This window comes from Garra rufa, chromosome 25, assembly GCF_049309525.1.
Source record: "Garra rufa chromosome 25, GarRuf1.0, whole genome shotgun sequence".
Lineage (NCBI taxonomy): Eukaryota > Metazoa > Chordata > Actinopteri > Cypriniformes > Cyprinidae > Garra > Garra rufa.
This window is the reverse complement of record NC_133385.1, coordinates 17,084,773-17,108,121: the sequence shown is the minus strand read 5'-3', so window position 1 is coordinate 17,108,121 and position 23,349 is coordinate 17,084,773. Positions and strand designations below refer to the sequence as shown.

General features: G+C 37.4%; 1 protein-coding gene across 2 annotated transcripts in view; it reads right to left on the bottom strand.

The window, feature by feature from the left end:
* Positions 1–5,766, bottom strand: part of mpped2 (metallophosphoesterase domain containing 2b) — a 28,825-nt gene extending 23,059 nt beyond the window's left edge. Inside the window, exons 1-2 of one of the 2 annotated variants that reach the window (XM_073831999.1) lie at positions 5,557–5,766; positions 2,592–2,804 (exon numbers count right to left, since the gene is read on the bottom strand). In XM_073831999.1, the coding sequence (XP_073688100.1) occupies positions 2,592–2,719 (128 nt within the window). In that variant the 5' untranslated portion in view covers positions 2,720–2,804; positions 5,557–5,766. The remainder of the gene's footprint in view (positions 1–2,591; positions 2,805–5,556) is intronic. The other variant, XM_073832000.1, reaches the window with a different exon arrangement.
* Positions 5,767–23,349: the final 17,583 nt, after the last annotated feature.

The following is a 23,349-nucleotide window of genomic DNA, read 5'->3' as shown; positions in this document are numbered from 1 at the left end:
AGAGCGGGTTTGTGAATCTTTTGCTTCAGATCGGATTTTTGGAGCGCGGAGGGCAAATCATCGGAACTTCGGAGATGGTTTGGGAATCTTTTGCTTTAGATCAGAACTTCGGAGCGCAGAACGCGAATCATTTGATTTAGATCGGGATTTTTAAGCAGGTTCGTGAATCATTTGCTTCAGATTGGAACCTCGGAGCGCAGATCGCAAATCATTTGCTTCAGATCGGAACTTCGGAGATGGTTTGTGAATCTTTTGCTTCAGATCGGAACTTCGGAGATGGTTTGTGAATCTTTTGCTTCAGATCGGAACTTCGGAGCGCAGATTGCAAATCTTTGTTTAGTTCAGAGCGGGTTTGTGAATCTTTTGCTTCAGATCGGATTTTTGGAGCGCGGAGGGCAAATCATCGGAACTTCGGAGATGGTTTGGGAATCTTTTGCTTTAGATCAGAACTTCGGAGCGCAGAACGCGAATCATTTGATTTAGATCGGGATTTTTAAGCAGGTTCGTGAATCATTTGCTTCAGATTGGAACCTCGGAGCGCAGATCGCAAATCATTTGCTTCAGATCGGAACTTTGAGCGCAGAACGCGAATTATTTGATTTAGATCGGGATTTTGGAGCAGGTTCGTGAATCGTTTGCTCCATATCGGAACCTCGGAGCGCAGATCGCAAATCATTTGCTTCAGATCTGAACTTCGGAGATGGTTTGTGAATCTTTTGCTTCAGATCGGAACTTCGGAGCGCAGATTGCAAATCTTTGTTTAGTTCAGAGCGGGTTTGTGAATCTTTTGCTTCAGATCGGATTTTTGGAGCGCGGAGGGCAAGTCATCGGAACTTCGGAGATGGTTTGTGAATCTTTTGCTTCAGATCAGAACATTGGAGCGCAGATTGCAAATCTTTGTTTAGTTCAGAGCGGGTTTGTGAATCTTTTGCTTCAGATTGGAACCTCGGAGCGCAGATCGCAAATCATTTGCTTCAGATCGGAACTTTGAGCGCAGAACGCGAATTATTTGATTTAGATCGGGATTTTGGAGCAGGTTCGTGAATCGTTTGCTCCATATCGGAACCTCGGAGCGCAGAACGCGAATCATTTGATTTAGATCGGGATTTTGGAGCAGGTTTGTGAATCTTTCGCTTCAGATCGGAACACCAGAGCGTGGATCGCAAATTATTTGATTCAGATCTGAACTTCAGAGCAGGTTTGTGAATCTTTTGCTTCAGAACAGAACCTCAGAGCACGGATCTCAAATCATTTGATTTAGATCGGAACTCCAGAGCAGGTTTGTGAATCTTTTGCTTCAGATCAGACTGATGGATTAGAGTCGTGTGGATTACTTGTGAATTCTTGTGGTGTTTTTATCAGCTGTTTGGACTCTCATTCTGCAACCATTCATTGCAGTGGATCAATTGCAAAGCAAAAATTTCTCCAAATTTATTTTGATGAAGAAAGAAACTCATCTTCATCTTGGATGGCTTGAGGATAGATGTACAGCCATTTTTCATTTTAGTTAAAAGTGAATTAAAAGTGAAAGGAGAAACAACCCCTTTTTGAGCCTCCTATTTGAATCATGTTACAGTCTACCTGTTTTTCCAGGATTATTGCCATATATTGCACTGATAAAACTGATAAATCGCTCTGCACTGTGCATTTGTTGCTCAAAGTACATTGCATTGGGTTACATAACACAATTTAATGACAAATAGCTGTTTCTTCCACACTTAAGCTAAAAGCAATTCGATGGCACATGCATCCTGGTCGATCCCGTTTGCTTGTGCTGATGCGCCTTAATTGCATGGTACCATTAAAGCAGCAAAGGCTCGGCTAATCGGGTTGGTCCATTCCTTAGTATTTGCACTAGGCCTCATTATGCCATCATCAGCATCAGTCAATAGTCAGGTTTCTTTAGAGGTGAGCTCTGACCCTGGGGTCAAAGAGCCATTGTTAAAGAGCTAATCAACTCAACTAACCTTTGACCTCCCTCTGGTTAATAAGTACAAGAACATGAGGCACATCCTACACTGTTTTAGCCCTAACGTCTCTATTAAAATAACAAAGAAATGTGGGTACAAATGCTTTAATGCTGAGAAAAGATGTAGATGTATTGATTATATAAACATTGTCCATCAAAAGTTTGGAATAATTATTATTAAGCATATTAGAATGATATTGAAGGACCATGTGACACTGAGGACTGGAGTAAAGGATGTTAAAATGTAGGTTTGTCATCACAGGAATAAATTAGATTTTAAAATATATTGCAAAATTAGATAATTATTAATTAGCCAGTTTGAAACTGGACTAGATTTACACAGAGCCATTATCTCAGACATGAGAGCATTACTAAACCCTGTTTTGCCGTCAAAAAAATCTCATTAAAATGCTTAATATGCAAACACTGCAACAGTATCAAGTTAAAAAGGTCAATATAATTCATTACAACAGAAGTGAAGCCGCAGGAGTCTCCGGATCACCTGTCGGGCGAGATGAGACAAAAGCCGCCAGATGTCCTCTCTGTCAGCATTCTGTTCTGTCCTCAATCAATCAATTAAATCAATGTTTCAGTTACAGGAACACTGTACACAGACACTCACATGTGGACGTGAGGGGGCTGGAAGCGGCTTTGGTTAATGTTGTAGTGGGTGAAGGCTTGGGTCGGGTTGGAGCTGTACTCATCCACGGAGATGGTGACCTTCCCCTGGGAGGATATTCTGCGAGCCATGGTACCTCTGGATGGGGCATGAGCAGGTCACAACGGTACAGTGCAGATCTGGTGAACAAGCATCCTTTAGTCCAAAGGCTTGGATCTGAGTCACCACATACAGAGACGCCAAGATAAAAAACATTAATGATGCAAATACAAATAGAGTTAAATGAGATGATACTGAGACAGCATAAACAATATGTGAATTTTCTTTTATGCCAAAAATCATTAGGATATTAGGTAAAAATCATGTTCCATGAAGATATTTTGTAAATTTTCTACCGTAAATATATCAAAACTTAATGTTTGATTAGTAATATGCATTGTTAAGAACAAAATTAAAGCCGATTTTCTTAATATTTAGATTTTTTTGCACCCTCAGATTCCAGATTTTCAAATAGTTGTATCTCGGCCAGATGTTGTCCTATCATAACAATGCCATACATTAATAAAAAGCTTATTTATTTGGCTTTTAGATGATATATAAATCTCAGTTTCAAATAACTGACCCTTATGACTGGTTTTGTGGTCCAGGCAAGGTCACATATATTCAGTAATCTGATCACAATCCATGTATTTTTGCTAGAAATTGTCTGTCACATTTTTACAGAGACTCTAAGGAACAAGGTGATGAAAAAATGATAACACTTTACAATAAGCTTCCATCAGTTAATGTTAATAAATATATTAACTTACAAGAATGAACAATTAACAAAACATTTATTACCGTATTTTTTAATCTTTGTTAATGAAAATACAGTCTTTTTTTAGTTCATGTTAATTCACAGTGCATTAATGTTAACATGCACAATTTTAATAATGTATTAGTAAATGTTGAAATTAACATTAAGATTAATAAATGCTGTACAAGTATTGTTCATGCTTAGTTCATGTTATCTAAAGTAGTTAACTAATGAACCTTATTGTAAAGTGTTACTGAAATAAGAATATACTATGGAAGGAAAATATTATTTCAATGCTTTTACATTTCCTTACACATGTACAAAAAAAAGGCATGTGCATTCTTTCACACAATTTTGAATTGTAACTTTGGTGATCAAAATAATATGAGCTGGGGAAAAAAATGCATTTCATTTCTTTTGCAACTGAATGTAAAATTTCTCTGAGAAACGCAAACATTTTGTGAAAAAAACAAGTTTTGCATACGAGTAAAAACACTGAAATATAGTTTTTTATTGCATATATTTTTTCCCATCACCATCACCAACATTTTTTAATTTATTAAGTAGGATTAAGTTCTTTTCATATCAACGCAAACAAGAATTTTACTCAAATGTGACCCTAGACCACAAAACCAGTCTTAAGCAGCAAGGATATATTTGTAGCAATAGCCACAAATACATTGTATGGGTAAAAATGATCAATTTTTCTTATCAATTTAATGCCAAAAATCATTAGGATATTAAAGATCATGTTCCATGATGATATTTCGTAAATTTCCCACCATAAATATATCAAAACTTAATTTTTAATTAGTAATATGCATGGCTAAGAACTTCATTTGGATAACTTTAAAGGCTTTTCTTAATATTTAGATTTTTTTTTTTCACCCTCAGATTCCAGATTTTCAAATAGTTGTATCTCGGCCAAATATTGTCCTATCCTAACAAACCACACATTAATGGAAAGCGTATTTATTCTCACTTTCAAAGACCCTTAAGATGGGTTTTGTGATCCAAGGTCACAAATATTAATTTTATAAGCATAAACCCTTTCATCGATGGCTAGAAGTTTAGGAGTTGCCAAAAAATTCTTGTACAAAGAACAAGGTGAATTGCAGAAGACTTAAAATATAAGGAAATATCTTAAACTCTAGCTAAATATAACAACTAACTAATATTTCAGACTAATGGTTTTATGTAATAATTAATATTTTAGCATCTTTTTGTCCTAACCACTGCATCAGAATATATTTTGTGATAATGACCATTGAATTCTACATTATCTCATACATAACTTATTCTTCCTAATAATTTCTAAGGTTGAAAACCTATACTCCGCTTCCTGTTTGTTCTTTCAACATGGATTTCTAACTGTCAAATGCAGCTTTCCCACAACACATCCTTCCTATAACAACAAAGAAAGCTCAATTCATTGTTTAAAAAAATGATGGAATTTCTGTTTATCCATCTAAAGTCGTGTTAATACGTTCTCCAGGTAAATAAACACATGCACAGGATTGTTTTAAAAACAAACCTCCCTCATTGTTACCTGCATTCATTTATTTTGTTCAGCTGCGCCGCCTCACACCGTCTCTGGCGGGCTAACCTTTTGCCATAAACTTGAACTTTTCGCACCCTCCCTGGACGACTTCAGACCGGTCACATTAATAACACTTATGACCAGCAGCTCGCGGTGAGCTGGCAGCCTCTGACTCCATAATTATCTGTCAACAAAAGCCAAGCTTCCAAACTGGCGTCAGACTGCACGGGGAAAGTCTACATTTCATTGTACGGGTAATGCAAAATCTGTTCTGGTTACTATGAGGCAGCTAAATCAAAAACGCTCATTCAGTGAGCATAAATATCGCATAATTTGTGCACAAAGCAAGGCAGGAGCTCACAAAACCCCGATGAATATTAGCGCTTTCCACATAATTCCTTAATTCAGACGCCGAGCCATAAACTTGACGGCGCGAAAATGTTACAACGTATCGCTGCGAAAACGTGAACATGTATCCGCTGCGCTGAGGTAAAATGTTACAATGTATCCGAGGCAACGTTCTAAAAGGTTTCCCTCGAACATGACAACCAGCCACCTCTAACCCATTACCGCTTTGTGCCTCGCTATTTTTCCCCCAGCGTTCTTCTTTTTCAAAAGCGACTTGAGTGTACCTTCTCTTTTGGCCCAGAACCGCTCGGGGGTTGTCCGCTGATGTGTCAAAGACGACGGTCATCGGATATTTCGGAAGCCGTGAGGGGTTGAGGTCGCGGCGGGCAGGGCAGAACCTTCGACCCCCGGGGTCTCTCTCCACTAGCACTCTCACTGAAATGCGACAGACGAGGAAGGAGGGAGACAGGAGAGAGAGAACAGCCTCGATGTGGGAAGAGGGGGAGCCCGAGAGAGACGAGTGCAATGAGCGAGCGCTGCCACTGGGGTCAGAGAGCACAGCAGTCGAGTCGTGGGGTAAAACGACGGACGGCCATTGGGTGGCACCTTTCACCGGAAACACACGCGATAGGTCAGACAGCCAATGAATTTGGCAGCTTTTTTGTATACATTTTAGACTGTCATTAAAATAGGTTTGTATTTGGGTTGGATTGGATAGAGTCTGTTTTTATAAGCTACAGCTGGTCCATATGTCAGATTGGCTTTATGGACTAGAACAGGGGTTTTCATACTTTTCAATGCTGAGTAGATCTAAATATGATAAAACCGCCTCCTTGTTCTTGTGGGGACATTTTTTGGTCCCCATGAGGAAACAAGCTTACAAATCATACAGAATGACACCTAAAATGCTGAAAGTTTCCTGTGAGGGGTAGGGTGATAGAATAAAAATCATTAGGCCTATGTAATGTCACCATAAAACATGGAAACTCAATGTGTGTCTGTGACTAAATGACAAAAAAAAGTGTAAAAAAATACCATATAAAAATTATATGTGACCCTGGACCACAAAACCTCCTTTCCTTTTTTTTAAATTATCAAAACTTAATTTTTGATTAGTAATATGCATTGCTAAGAACTTCATTTGGACAACATTAAAGGCAATTTTCTCAATATTTATATTTTTTTGCACCCTCAGATTCCAGATTTTCAAATAGTTGCATCTCATACTATCCTAACAAATCATACGTCAATGGAAAGCTTATTTATTCAGCTTTCAGATTATTAAAAAAAAATCCTTATGACTGGTTTTGTGGTCTAGCCAGTATTCGTACAAACCCATTTGTGACCACAAAACCAGTCATAAGTGTCAATTTTTCGAAATTGATATGTACAGTCGTGGCCAAAAGTTTTGAGAATGACACAAATATTAGTTTTCACAAAGTTTGCTGCTAAACTGCTTTTAGATCTTTGTTTCAGTTGTTTCTGTGATGTACTGAAATATAATTACAAGCACTTCATACATTTCAAAGGCTTTTATCGACAATTACATGACATTTATGCAAAGAGTCAGTATTTGCAGTGTTGGCCCTTCTTTTTCAGGACCTCTGCAATTCGACTGGGCATGCTCTCAATCAACTTCTGGGCCAAATCCTGACTGATAGCAACCCATTCTTTCATAATCACTTCTTGGAGTTTGTCAGAATTAGTGGGTTTTTGTTTGTCCACCCGCCTCTTGAGGATTGACCACAAGTTCTCAATGGGATTAAGATCTGGGGAGTTTCCAGGCCATGGACCCAAAATTTCAACGTTTTGGTCCCTGAGCCACTTAGTTATCACTTTTGCCTTATGGCACGGTGCTCCATCGTGCTGGAAAATGCATTGTTCTTCACCAAACTGTTGTTGGATTGTTGGAAGAAGTTGCTGTTGGAGGGTGTTTTGGTACCATTCTTTATTCATGGCTGTGTTTTTGGGCAAAATTGTGAGTGAGCCCACTCCCTTGGATGAGAAGCAACCCCACACATGAATGGTCTCAGGATGCTTTACTGTTGGCATGACACAGGACTGATGGTAGCGCTCACCTTTCCTTCTCCGGACAAGCCTTTTTCCAGATGCCCCAAACAATCGGAAAGAGGCTTCATCGGAGAATATGACTTTGCCCCAGTCCTCAGCAGTCCATTCGCCATACTTTTGGCAGAAGATCAATCTGTCCCTGATGTTTTTTTTTTTGGTGAGAAGTGGCGTCTTTGCTGCCCTTCTTGACACCAGGCCATCTTCCAAAAGTCTTGGCCTCACTGTGTGTGCAGATGCGCTCACACCTGCCTGCTGCCATTCCTGAGCAAGCTCTGCACTGGTGGCACTCCGATCCCGCAGCTGAATCCTCTTTAGGAGACGATCCTGGCACTTGCTGGACTTTCTTGGACGCCCTGAAGCCTTCTTAACAAGAATTGAACCTCTTTCCTTGAAGTTCTTGAAATTGTTGAATTGTTGATTTAGGTGCAATCTTAGTAGCCACAATATCCTTGCCTGTGAAGCCATTTTTATGCAACGCAATGATGGCTGCACGCGTTTCTTTGCAGGTCACCATGGTTAACAATGGAAGAACAATGATTTCAAGCATCACCCTCCTTTTAACATGTCAAGTCTGCCATTCTAACCCAATCAGCCTGACATAATGATCTCCAGCCTTGTGCTCGTCAACATTCTCACCTGAGTTAACAAAACGATTACTGAAATGATCTCAGCAGGTCCTTTAATGACAGCAATGAAATGCAGTGGAAAGTTTTTTTTTTTCGGGATTAAGTTCATTTTCATGGCAAAGAAGGACTATGCAATTCATCTGATCACTCTTCATAACATTCTGGAGTATATGCAATATACTCCAATATTTATGTAATTCTCAAAACTTTTGGCCACGACTGTATACATCATGTTGATGTATGGTTTGTTCGGATAGCAACTCCTAAACTTCTACTCACCTATGAAAGGGTTTATGCTTATAAAATTAATATTTGTGACCCTGGATCACAAAACCAGTCTTAAGGGTCAATTATGAAATTGAGAATAAATAGGCTTTATATTGATGTATGGTTTGTTAGGATAGGACAATATTTGGCCGAGATACAACTTCTTGAAAATCTGGAATCTGAGAGTGCAAAAAAAAAAAAAAAAAAAATCTAATCTAAATTTAAAAATCTAAATATTGAGAAAATCACCTTTAAAGTTGTCCAAATGAAGTTCTTAGCAATGCATATTACTAATAAAAAATGAAGTTTTGACATATTTACGGTAGGAAATTTACAAAATATCTTCATGGAACATGATCTTTACTTAATATCCTAATGATTTTTGGGATAAAAGAAAAACCCATAAAATGTATTTTTGGCTATTGCTACAAACATACCCATGCTACTTAAGACTGGTTTTGTGGTCTAGGGTCACATTTATACTGTGATAAATATAGCCATATATCCATATAATGATTTTAACAACATCTTTGGTAACACTTTACAATAAGGTTACTTGAATTAACAATAAGCAATACATTTATTACAGTATTTATTCATCTTTGCTAATGTTAGTTAATAAAAATACAGTCGTTCATGTTAATTCAAAGTGCATTAACTAATGTTAACAAGCACAACTTTTGAGTTTAATAGTTAGATTAATAGTATTGTTCATTCTTAGTTCACTAATGTAACTAATAAACTTTATTGTAACGTGTTGACAGCATGTTTTTTTAGAAATTAAATCATTGCCTTTTATATTACAATTGTTTATATTACAATTGTTCTAAAGCTAACAGTTTATTAAAATATTATTTTACAAAAAAGTAAGTTTCCTGTTTATTAGAATAATCAATAAGATTTTTTATATTTTTTAAAGAAGTCTCTTTTGCTCATCAATTTTAAATGCATTTTATTAAAAATATAAATTAATGTTAAGAAATATTATTGCAAATTAAAATAACAGTTTTCTATTTTAATATACTTTAAAAAATAATTTATTTCTGTGATGCAAAGCTGAATTTTTATCAGTCATTACTCCAGTTTTCAGTGTCACACTATCCATTAGAAATCATTTTAATATGCTGATTTATCAATGTTGGAAACAGTTGTGCTGCTTAATATTTTTTTGGAACCCGTGATACATTTTTCAGAATTCTTTGACGATTTAAAAATGTTAAAAAGAGCAGCATTTATTCAAAAGAGAAATCTTTTTTTAACAATGTAAGTCTTTACTATCACTTTTTTATCAATTTAACACACCCTTGCTGAATAAAAGTATTAATTTCTTTCAAACAAAGAAAGAAAGAAAACATTTACTGACCCCAAACTTTAAACTGTAGTGTATATTGTTAGAAAAGCTTTCTATTTTGAAAAAAATCCGGTCTTTTTAAAATTTTATTTATCAAAGAATCCTGAAAAAAAGCATCACAGGTTCTAAAAAAAACTGTTTCCAACATTGATAATAAATCAGCATATTTGAATGATTTCTGAAGGTTCAGGTGACACTGAAGACTGGAGTAATGATGCTGAAAATTCAGCTTTGCATCACAGGAATAAATTACATTTTAAAGTATATTAAAATAGAAACCCACTATTTAATTTTTTTTTTCTGTATTTATAATCAAATAAACACAGCCTTGATGAGCAGAAAAGACGTCTTTAAAAAAAAAATTAAAAGTCTTACTGATCCCAAACTTTTAAACGGCAGTGTCCATATTATATTATATATTTAAAATTGATTTTAAAGTTTGTTTGTTTTTAAATCAATGCAGTTATGCTTGTAGAATATAAACATAATACATTTCAACCAGCTCCTGTATTATTGCATTGCATTATTTAGTTTCACTTTGTTCATTTATTTATATATGATTTTTCTTTTTTCTTTTTTTTTAAACAATTTAAAATTTTTCCTATTCACATTTATGTTCTTAAAAATGTTAAACTTGACTTCTGCCTCTTTTTTATGATGCAGACTCAAAGCACTTTGAAATACCATTGTGTAAATTTTAATCAAATGTATATATTATTTAATTAATGCAGTGACACCACTGAGTAAAAGAGACTGAACATTTGCACGTGCACATTGAACCCTTGATTTTGTTCTTGCATGGGCACGTTGTCATTACTGACAGAGGTTGTGTGTGTGTGTGTGTATGCATGTGTGTGAGTTTGAGAGAGAGAGAGAGAGAGAGAGAGAGAGAGAGAGAGAGAGAGAGAGAGAGAGAGAGAGAGAAGAGGCATTCTTTGAAGAACAGAGGGTGAGGGAGGCAGGGAAAGCAAGCTGAAAGAGAATTTCACTTCCATGGCAACCAGGCTGTTCAGGCTTCCGTGCCTTCTGTCATCCAGCTCTATACTGACAGAGCCTGGCATCACCAGCACTGCTCTCTTGTCTGTTCTGCACAGGAGAGCGAACATCAGATCATTACTGCTGTTTTCCATTCAGAGCCCAGTTGTACTGGCGTATGTGGGATTGTGGATGTGCTGGTGGGTGGGTGTTTTGGTTGCTTCTATAGCAATATTAGGTGCCTTTGTTCTGCATATTCATCCCTAAGCCTTTTTTGGGGGGATAAAATATGTGATGAATATTCTCAAAGGATGGATTGAGATCAAATCCTCTCATGTTAGGATGATTTTACCTCAGGAGATGTACCATATACAGCATACTGCATTTGTGATGTTCAGAAGAGCTTTAAAATGTTTTCTTTTTTTTATGTTTTTAAAGAAGTCTCTTCTTCTCACCAAGCCTGCATTTATTTGATCCAAAGTACAGCAAAAACAGTACAATTTTGAAATATTTTTAATATTTAAAATAACTGTTTTCTATTTGAATATATTGTAAAATGTCATTTATTCAAATTCAAATTGATTTCAAAGCTGGATTTTTAGCATCATTACTCCAGTCACATGATCCATCAGAAATAGTTTTTTTTCCCAGGTTTCTTTGATGAATTTATCTAAAATAGAAATGTCTTATGTCCTTATCATCACTTTTTAATGTATTTAAAGCATATTGCTAAATAAAAGTATTAATTTCTATAATTTTTATAGAAAAAAAATGTTAGATAAATGCTGAACTTTGGATATTTCCATTCATCAAAAAATCAACTCAACTCAACTGCCAAGTTTTCTACTCAATACAATCATTTTGGATGTATTTACCTACAAAATAGCTAGGTAAATACAATATTTATTTATTTATATTACCTATAAATAATTAAATAAAAAAAATTCACAATCCAGTTAATTCATGATGGGAAAAAAAAAAGTTGAAAATGAATAATAATAAAATAAATAAAAATATTTGAAGTTAAGTATTTTTTTTAATATTTGTTTTATTTGTCCTGATAGAGAAAGAAAGAATGATCATAATAATGATAATAATAATAATAATAATAATACAAATATTTAAATTTAATCTAGAATTTTTTTTTGTTATGTAAAATAAGTAAATAAATAATTAATGTTCTATAAATTTAAAAAGCAATTTTAATCTTTTCTTTTTAATACATCTTGATATTATAAATAAAAAATAAATACATACATAAATTTGTGGCCATTTAGAGAATACAATCTAATTAATTCCTGATGGATAAAAAAGTTAAATATTTTTTATGACTCAGATGTGTCACTTTATGGAAAGTAAATAGGCTGCATAGTGACTTTATTGAAGTATCAAGTCAATACCCATAGAGCGCTACTTTTATAGCAGCAAAAACACACACAAAGTACAGTACACTAAAACTGAACCTTTTTTAAAACATGACCGCTAACTGACCTCCAAAGTAATGAATAAGGGACCAAATCCATAATCTAGAAAGGATGAATCAATACACCCTAACTCCACATAATGCAGTGGGGTTTGGGTCCTCAGCAGTAGTCATCGGGCATTTGCTGTCCCCTGCAGAGTCCTCACAATTGCAGCAGCTTGCCAGGAGTCCCCCCTTATCAAATGAATTGACTCTGGGGAGGCTGGGGTAATTAGTAAAGGGCAGCGCAGGTCCACATTTCCTTGGACCCTCTTTTCTGACAGGGACACTTTCATTTCACAATAAGACAGCTGCTGATTCAGTAATTTGGAATTTTAGGGGTTAAAATTACAACAACAACAAAAAAAGGCTTCTATGAATGTTGTAATATGATTTATGGGTAAGCTGCATGTCTGGTTTTATTTGAATTAATACCACATTAAAGTAATGCTGAATATGAAAAGAGAATGTATGTCTGTCATTGACTGCTGTAGAGTTTGATATTGATTGGGCAACCCAGCTAACCCAGTTTATGCGTCTTTCATGAACATGAATATTTGTCAATATGTCAAAGGTGACATGACGCTGTCACTTCCTGGGCTTTTGGAACTTTAGTACACAGTTTAACCCCCTTGGAGAAGGAAGGCCTGGTGCCCTTTGACCTTTTCAATAATTACTGGAGGTCTGAGGAGTATAATAATGGGACACTCGACTACACCAATGAATAAGGACAGAGGGGGCTTTTCTCCAGCGCAGCTGTCAGTCATTGCAAACGACATGTAGTCAATAGTAAATGTGCATTTTCATCATATAATTCAAACAACAGGATGTGTACTGTATTATCAAGGGGACAGTACCGGATGAATGAGGGCTATAAGAACTACACTGATCAAACCGAGATGTACGGTTATTGATCAGGAACATACACCAATCACAGATCGAAGTAGAATGTACAGTAGGTGCTGTTTACTTTGGCTGTGTAGATTGCGAATTGATTTTGAAGTTAGCTAATCATTAGAAGAGATTCCCTCAAGCTTTTCTCAGATTATTGATGTTGCTTTCCGATACAAGACACATCCACTGTGCCACTTGGTTTGCAAATAATAACTATTTTAAAAATGATTATGTTCATACTAAGAATGATAGGTCTCTAGTCTTACTATTGAATGTGAATGAAATCAGAAAAACCTAACAACCACCTAGCGATACCCTAGTAACCACATAAAACACTCTAGCAACTGCAAAACCCTCACATAGTTTCACTCACAATTTCTTCAGAAAGCGTAAAGCAACCTCTAGCTTCAATCTAAAACACCCAAGCTACCACCTAGAAATGGCTAGCAACCCCATAGCAACACCCAAACAACCACTCACAACACCTTAGCATAGTGCCAGCTTTGTACAGCCAAGCACCACTCACAGTTTCTTCTGAAAGTGTAATGCAACCACTTAGTAACACCCCAGTTCCAACCTAAAACACCCAAACAACCACCTAGAAATAGCAACCCCATAGTAAGCGCATAGCAACACCCTATAAGCCACTCACAACACTGTAGCATAGTGCCAGCTTTGCACAACCATGTTCCACTCACAATTTCTTCAGAAAGTGTAAGCAACACCCTAGCAATCACTCAGAACACCATAGAAACTGTGAAGTAATGCCCTAACAACTACCTAGAATAGCCTAGCAACTAAGAACACTCTAGCATGGTGCCAGCTTTTGCACTGACAAGCACCACTAACACCTTTTTCAGAAAATGTAAATAAACCACCTAGAAACCACCAATAACACCCTAGCAACTGCATAGCAACACCCTAGCAACCATTCACAACACCCTACCATATAGTGACAGCTTTTTTGTTAGAAAGTGTAATGCAACCACTCAGCAATGCCTTAGCTTCAACTTAAAACACCCAAGCAACTGCCTAGAAATGGATAGCAACACCCTAGTGAGCAACCCCATAGCAACACCCTAGTGATCACTCACAACACTCTAGCATAGTGCCATCCTTACACATACAAGCACTACTCACAATTTCTTTAGAAAGTGTAATCAACCAGGCAGAAGACCCTAGCAACTGCTAAGCAACACTCTTGTGACCACTCAGAACATCCTAGCAACTAAGTAATGACTTAGCAACCTTTTAGAATAGCTAACAAATACATAGGAACACCCTAAAATGGTGTTGGCTTTTTCACTGACGAGCACCACTCACATTTTTTTCAGAAAATGTAAATAAACCACATAGCAACCAACCATCCAGAACACCCTAGCAACTCCATAGCAACACCCTAGCAACTACTCACAACACCCTAGAATAGTGTCGGCTTTCCACAGACAAGCACCACTTACAATTTTTTCAGAAAGTGTAAAGCAACCACCTAGCAACAACCTAAAACACCAAAGCAACCAGCTAGAAATGCCTAGATACTACCCAGAACACTACAGCAACACCCTAGTAACCACTCACAACACTCAGCTTTGTTGTCAGCTTTGGTGCTGACAGACACTTACAGTTTACAGTTTCTTTAAAAAGTGTAAAGCAACCACACAGAAGCAACTGCATAGCAACACCCTAGCAAACTCTCCCAACATCCTAACATATTGCCGCTTTTTCACAGACAAGCACCACTCACAATATTTTTCAAAAAGTGTATAGCAACCACCTAGCAGCATGCTAGCACCAACATAAAACACCCAAGCAACCACCTAGATATGTCTAGCAACTACCCAGAACACCATAGCAACTGCAGAGCAATGCCCTAGCAATCACCTAGAAAAACCTTGCAGCCAACACCCTTAGTATGGTGCTGGCTTGTTCACTGACTAGTACCACTCACAATTTCTTCACAAAGTGTAAAGAAATCACCTAGCAACCACACAGAACACCCTAGCAACTGCAAAGTAATGCATTAGCAACCACGTAAAATAGCCTAGCAACTTCATAGGAACAACTTAGCATGGTGTCAGCTTTTGCACTGACAAGCACCACTCACAGTTTTCCAGGAAGTCTAAAGCAACCTAGAAACACCATAGCATCAACCTAAAACACCCAAGCAACCACCTAGAAATGCCTAGAAACTACCCAAAACAAAACACCATAGAAACTGCATAGCAACACCCTAGCAACCACTCACAACACCCTAGCATAGTGACCGCATTGGCGCTGACAAGCACCACTCACAATTTCTTAAAAAAAGTGGAAGGAACCACACAGAAGACCATAGCAACTGCAAAGCAATGCCCTAGCAACTACCTAAAACAGCCTAGCAACCTTTACAACACTCCAAGCATGATGATGGCTTTTTCACTGAGAAGCACCACTCACAATTTCTGTGTAAAGAAACCACCTAACAACCACCCAGAACACCCTAGCAACAACTCACAACACTCTAACATAGTGCCGGCTTTGGTGCTGACAGTTTAAACAGTTAAAAAAAAAGTGTAAAGAAACCACCTAGCAAAGCCCTAGCATCTACCTAAAACACCCAAGCAACAGAACACCATAGAAACTGCATAGCAACACCCTAGCAACCATTCACAACACCCTAGCATAGTGACCGTTTTGGTGCTGACAAGCACCACTCACAATTTCCTCATTAAGTGTAAGCAACCACACAGAAGACCATAGCAACTGCAAAGCAATGCCCTAGCAACTACCTAAAACAGCCTAGCAACCTTTACAACACTCCAAGCACGGTGCTGGCTTTTTCACTGAGAAGCACCACTCACAATTTCTGTGTGAAGAAACCACCTAACAACCACCCAGAACACCCTAGCAACAACTCACAACACTCTAACATAGTGCCGGCTTTGGTGCTGACAGTTTAAACAGTTAAAAAAAAAGTGTAAAGAAACCACCTAGCAACGCCCTAGCATCTACCTAAAACACCCAAGCAACAGAACACCATAGCAACTGCACAGCAACACCCTAGCAACCACTCACAACACCCTAACATGGTGCCAACTTCTCGCAAACAAGCACCATTTATGATTTTTTTTTCAGGAAGTGTAAAGAAACCACCTAGCAACAACCTAGACATCAACCTAAAACACCCAAGCAACCACCTAGAAATGCCTAGCAACTACCTAGAACAGAACACCATAGCAACTGCATAGCAACACCCTAACAACAGGTCACAACACCCTAGCATTGTACCAGCTTTGGCGCTGATAAGCACCACTCACAATTTCTTCGGAAAGTGTAAACAACCACACAGAAGACCATAGCAACTGCATATAAACACCCAAGCAACTGCAAAGCAATGCCTTAGCAACTGCAAATAAACACCCGAGCAACTGCAAAGTAATGCCTTAGCAACCACCTAGAACAGCCTAGCAACTTTTACAAAAACTCCTAGCATGGTGCTGGCTTTTTTTTTTACTGACAAGCACCACTCACAATTTCTTCACAAAGTGTAAAGAAACCATCTAGCAACCACCAATAACACCCTAGCAACTGCACAACAACACTCTAACAACCACTTACAACATCCTAGCGTAGTGATAGCATTGGTGCTGACACACAACACTTACAATTTCTTTAGAAAGTGTAAAGCAAGCACACAGAAGACTCTAGCATCTGCAAACAATGCCCTAGAAACCACATAAAACACCCTGGCAACTGCACAGCAATACCCTGGCAACAACCTCCAAAATTCTGGCATTGTGGTTGCCAGTTATGCACTGGAAATCAACACATATCACTAATGGGTTACATTAAAGGGATAGTTCATCCAAAAATGAAAATTCTTTCATGAATTACTCACCCTCAAGTTGTTCCAAACCAGTAAGACCTTTGTTCATCTTCGAAACACAAATTAAGATATTTTTGATGAAATTTGAGAGCTTTCTGACCCTGCACAGACAGTAATGCAACTGACACATTTAAGGCCCAGAATGGTGTTGAAAACTGACACGGAAGAGAATGGGTCTTAAGGGTTTGGAACGACATAAGGGTAAGTAACTAATGACAGAATTTTGATTTTTGGGTGAACTGTCCCTTTAAGTAGGATACTTATTAGAGGCTTGCATCATTTCCTTTCCTCCATTAAATCGAGCAATTAGCAAAACAACTTTTATGTGAATTGTAGTAAATGTTCTCCCCCAAAGAGATATTGTTCGCTGAGATGTTAAAACAGAGTTTAAACATATACAGGGCCTGACCTCCCAAATGTGTCCTGACTTATAATAGCCCTGCGCCCTCTCTGACATTTATCACGTCTTGGGAAATTTAAAGGTCTTAAAAGAAGTTTTTCACCAATTCCAAATTCCACAACATCTGATGGGTTTGATATGGCAATGGAAAGTAAATCTTGCCCAGCAAATGAAGTATTGATTTGTGTCTCTCCGGCCTTGCTATCACCTTGTCCTTAATGCTGTGATACACTGACTTGTTTCTATAGGCTAGAGAGCGAGAGTGTGTCTCGGTAAAGAGCTTATTTAGACCTCAACCTCGTTCCCACCCTTTCTGTCATCTCAGGACCTCTGTCTCTCTCAATCTCTGATTCAATTAATTCTTCTGTCGTCAATCACTGATGTTGCCAAAGCAGGTTTATCAAAGGTTACAGCTCTCCCGCAAAAGGACAGACATATTTACTATTTGCTAAAATTAAAGAACTGAATTCTATTAAACACTATCAGTCCTTTCCATGACGTGTCACACATGTAAATACCTCCAGACCGCATGCGTTTAGGACCACCGAGAACCTTCATGAATTTTAATGCCTCACTTCTAATATGTGTTTCAAGTGGGGAGCTTGCAAAGCAGTAGAGATTACTGCAATGATATGCATCTTTTTGTGTCATAAATTTCCGGGCGCTGCTGACAACTGTCGGGTTATTATGTGCTCACATTGGAAAAGCAGCGAATGAACTGCCTCGGCGCGACTCACTGACAGCGCAGACAGGAGCTTTGTTTGAGGAATTATGGTATTCAATTTCACATCAGTGACAAACTCTCTTCCTGTGTCATAAAAACAACGATAACGGGACAGATTTTATGGCCATGCCCCTCCGCGGCCGTAGCTCAAAATTGCCTCATGAATTCGGATGGAATGAGACAAAGCAAAGGATGCTTTTGTGTTCCGCCTGCGAAATAAGAATACAGTTTGGTGGCGGCCATAAAGAGATGTGCTTCAAGCAATAACAAATCATCCATAGCCTCTATTCCTTATTATACAACATTTTTTAGTTCTCTGCAGTCTGATTGGCGTTCTAAAAGTAGCCTATAAATCCATCCTTTTCTTTAAGCCTATGGTTGAAACTTCCGGTTAAGAATAGCAACGTACGATAAAACTGTCTGCAGTGCACTACAAACCAATGTGTTCATTAAGATAATACATTAAAATAATGGTAAGACATACGAATTTGCAATATCAAGCAGCAAAACTGTTCTGTAGGCTACAGTTAAAAATAGGACGCGGATGAAACCGGAAGCCCTTTAAAATGTACAAACGGCCGCGTCCATTCGTATAGAAAAAGGTGGATGAATATATGAATATATACATTCCAACATCTTTCTGCAATTACATCGTTACGCCAATAGGAGTCTTAATGAGACAACAATGATTAAGTCAGGAATCAAACAAGCGACTGTCTGTGAGCGAATCATGGAGTCAATCGCTCAAACGATTCTTTCGAAACACTGATTCATTTGCGAACTAAACAAATGACTGTCTTTATGAGTAAGTAAATCTATTCAAGTGACTACCTAAAACATTTTTTTGTAATCATATTAGCATTTATTAGCGTTTGTTATAATTATCTATTTTCTTAAATATCATTTCCTCAAATGATTAATTCAAAACCGATTCATTCAAAAACGCGCGGCAGTTTATTTTGCTTTGTTTACAACTTATTTCGTTAGTAGTACAGCAAAAAATAGACAGCACAACTTTAATACTAAGTTAGTCAGTATCAATGTCTTGGTTATCGAACTGTTACATAGAAACAATACCGAATTTTCCGATGGGTTTATAGTGTTTTGGGTGTTATTTTTTTATACAGGGCTAAATGGAAGTTCATGAGCAGGTGACAGACAAAACAGTCCAAATGAGCAAAAATAGCAACAAATCCTTATTAATTCTTATAAATTCAGTTAAATAAATCGTCTGTGGTCTGAAAACATACATTAAGATGAAAATTTAATGATTTTTAATTTTAAGGACAAAGATTTGAATGTGTATTATGTGGGATTTCAGGCCATTTGATCACACAGTCAGACTAATTCTGTAGAAAAATAGCAATAAATCCTTATAAATTCTTATAATTTCAGTTAAATAAATGCTCTGTGGTCTGAAAACATACATTAAGATGAAGATTTAATGATTTTTATTTTTAGGGACAAAGATGTGAATATGTATTATTTGGGATTTCAGGTCATTTGATCACACAGTCAGACTAATTCTGTAGAAAAATAGCAATAAATCCTTATTAATTCTTATAAATTCAGTTAAATAAATGGCCTGTGGTCTGAAAACATACATTAAGGTGAAGATTTAATGCTAAATTTTAATGTTAGGAATGATAATGAAAGTGAGTAGTTGTATGGAGAAGAACAGCCAGACTATTATACAGGTTTGGAATCGCACAACTATGAACAAATGCTGACAGAATTTTAATTATTGGCTGATCTGTTCCTTTAAGGTTTCAAAATTCATAACCCCATTAATCATTAAATCCCGTAGGCCTAGAAGTAAGGACAAAGATGTGAATATTTATTATGTGGGATTTCAGGCCATCTGATCACACAGTCAGACTAATTCTGTAGAATTGAGGCAGATTTGAATAGAGGAGTCATGTTCAAGATCACAGATGACGGATCTTCAGAAAGCCACAAGTAAACATGACACCTCCTCACTGTCTTCAAGCTGTAATCCACAAATTAAACCCTTAATCAGAGTGACGATGACCCAAATCCCATTAACAGCCCTGAAAGCGGCTGTTGCGGAGCTTAATTAAAAATAAACTTTACTCAGATCTCACTGTCTAATTAACCTCTCTGAATGAGAGATATTAAAGTGGTATTAAAGAATCTTTATTAAAGAGATTGCATTCATTAAGTAATACTATTTTTTGTAATCAAAAAATTATGTTATTGTTTTGTTCCATACATATAAAGACTGTAAAGACTCCATCTGATCTCAGATCAACTGTTCTCTGTGTGTGTGTGTGTGTGTGTGTGTGTGTGTGTGTGTGTGTGTGTGTACCTGGTATTCATCACGTTGTGGGGACCAAATGTCCCCACAAGGATAGGAATACCAGTAGATTTTGACCTTGTGGGGACATTTCTCAGGTCCCCATGAGGAAACAGGCTTATAAATCATGCACAATGAGTTTTTTTGATGAAGTAAAAGTGTGCACAATCTCCTGTGAGGGCTAGGTTTAGGTGTAGGGTAGGTGTAGGGTGATAGAAAGTACGGTTTGTACAGTATAAAAACCATTACGCCTATGGAATGTCCCCATAAAACATGTAAACCCAACATGTGTGTGTGTGTGTGTGTGTGTGTGTGTGTGTGTGTGTGTGTGTGTGTGTGTGTGTGTGTGTGTGTGTGTGTGTGTGTGTGTGTGTGTTTTCTGACGTATAGGCGTTTTTATTCCATTATGATGTCTGTTATATAGCTCTCTGGCGCCTCTTGCTGTTATATCGTGAATACAACACAATTCTTTAAAAAAAACTTTTTAATAAGACGGATCATACAAAATGCATGTTATTTTTTATTTAGTACTGACCTGAATAAGATATTTCACATAAAATAATTATTTATTATTTATAAATAATAACCCCATTCTTAATACTGTGCTGTTACCTGAATGATCCACAGCTGTTTTTTGTTGTTGTTGTTGTTGTTGTTGTTGTTGTATAATGATAGTTGTTCATGAGACCTTTATTCGTCCTAAACAGTTGAAGGAGTAGAATTTTTTTTTTACAGATAATGTACTCACCCCCTTGTCATCCAAGATGTTCATGTCTTTCTTTCTTCAGTCGTAAAGAAATGATGTTTTTTGAGGAAAACATTTCAGGATTTCTCTCCATATAATGGACTTCTATGGTACCCAGAGTTTGAACTTCCCAAATGCAGCTTCAAATGGCTCTAAACGATCACAATTGAGGAAAGAAGGGTCTTATCTAGCAAAACGATTGGTTATTTTCTAAAAAAAAATTGCAATTTATATACGTTTTAACCTCAAATGCTCATCTTGTCTAGCTCTGTGTGTACTCTGTGTAGAGATTAAAAAGTATATAAATTGTTAATGTTTTTAGAAAATAACTGATTGTTTCGCTAGACAAGACCCTTTTTCCTCAGCTGGGATCATTTAGAGCCCTTTGAAACTGCATTTAAACTGCATTTTGGAAGTTCAAACTCGGGGGCACCATAGAAGTCCATTATATGGAGAGAAATCCTAAAATGTTTTCCTCAAAAAACACAATTTCTTTACGACTGAAGAAAGAAATACATGAACATCTTGGATGACAAGGGGGTGAGTACATTATCTGTAAATTTTTTGTTCTGAAAGTGAACTACTCCTTTAAGCTGCCTGCTGTTCTTCAAAAAAATCCTTCAGGTCCCACAAAATCTTTGTTTTTTTTAGCATGTTTGTGTATTTGAACCCTTTCCAACGATGACTGTATGATTTTGAGATCCATCTTTTCACACTGAGGACAACTGAGGGCCTCATATGCAACTATTAAAGGTTAAAACGCTCACTGATGCTTCAGAAGGAAACATGATGCATTAAGAGTTGGGGGGTGAAAACTTTTTGAATTTGAAGATCAGGGTAAATTAAACTTAGAAAATTTTAAATTTTAGTAAATTTATCTTCTGGGAAACATGTAAGTATCTTCTGTAGCTTCTGTGGCTTCCATTCTCATCCACGTCCAGCTATTTTTAGCTGTACAAAACAGCTTGTTTTGCTGCTTGATATGGCAAATTGGTGTGTCTTACCATATTATTTTAATGTATTATCTTAATTATGAACACAGCTGTTTGTAGTGCAGTTTTACCGTTTACTGCACGTTGTTATTCTTCTTGTTATTTCCCTATAGCAGATAATGAACTGGAAGTCTCACCCATAGGCTTACTTCCACATTGAAGTAAAAGGGTGGATGGTGTGACACTTTTGGGGCATGTTGTCACAAAAGTAAAAACGTGTGTTTAATTAACTGTAGTCAATACAAAGCCTACCCTGAGAAATATACACTTCTCTCTTATAGTGAAGGTGGTCAATGTGGATTGGCTCCTCTAGATGGCGTACATATCCTTCAAGAACAAAGTTCCCATGGTAACGATAAAAGCTGTTGAAAGACCTCACTTGCTCCGGCGGAAAATCCGTCGGGGTGGGGGTTGGGGGGGTGTTCGGTCGGTCAGCTCATGACGTCATGAACAACACCGCTACTTTCCCAGCCGGCTCCGCGTGCAATACCCGAAAGAAGAGTTGCACCGGTTTTGTAAACCAAATGGAAGAAGGAGATAAGACACCACGGTAATTTCTTTTCTACTTCTACTTGTTTTCTAATGTCAAATATTAGTTTCTGTCTGCTAAGTTACGATGTTGCCAAGGGAATGCAAAATCTAAAACTGTCTTGATAGGGTTAGAAAGTGTAATTAAGTGCAAACAAAGTCAAGTCATCCAGTGCAATTAGCGAATTTAATGCAAATGAACTGCATTTAGTCCATTTGCATTACTCACAAATTCACATGAGTGAAACTGAAAATGAGTGGAAAAGTTCAAAACTTATCCTGAATGTGGAACAGGGATGTACAGACAGTGAACCAGTTTGACACTTGGACCCTAACTTTTCTCTTTTTTCCTCTCTCTCCAACACACATTTCTCAATCCATGCATGACTCTAGGTGGCAGAGGATCTCCAACATGACAGCTCTCTATGGCTGATATGAAACGTGACTTTAGATGCTCACTCGTGCATCACTAGAAAAAAAAAACGGACCTTCTAGGACTGAGCCACCCTCAGCAAGTTACATTACTCTGAACTTGGGATCATGAACCAAAGATCTGTGTCTGCTGATCCTCCAACTATGGTTGCACTGGACAGATCCACTGAGCAGCTGAGAAGCCAAATGAAGGTTAGCAATCTTACGATTGTAGCTTTAATGACCAAATCAGTCTGATCAGAAGGATCAAGGAACATCTTGATTAAGGAAGGATCTCTGCGCGTTTCGGAGTGTAGATTTGGTTGGGAGCCCTGGGTTTCTGATATAATGGAGGTAGGTTCAGAGACATGCCAGCATCTCTGTCCTCATCACCAGCTTCACCAGCAACAGCAGGTTCAACAGAAGAGGAAGACTGTCACCCATGCTCTC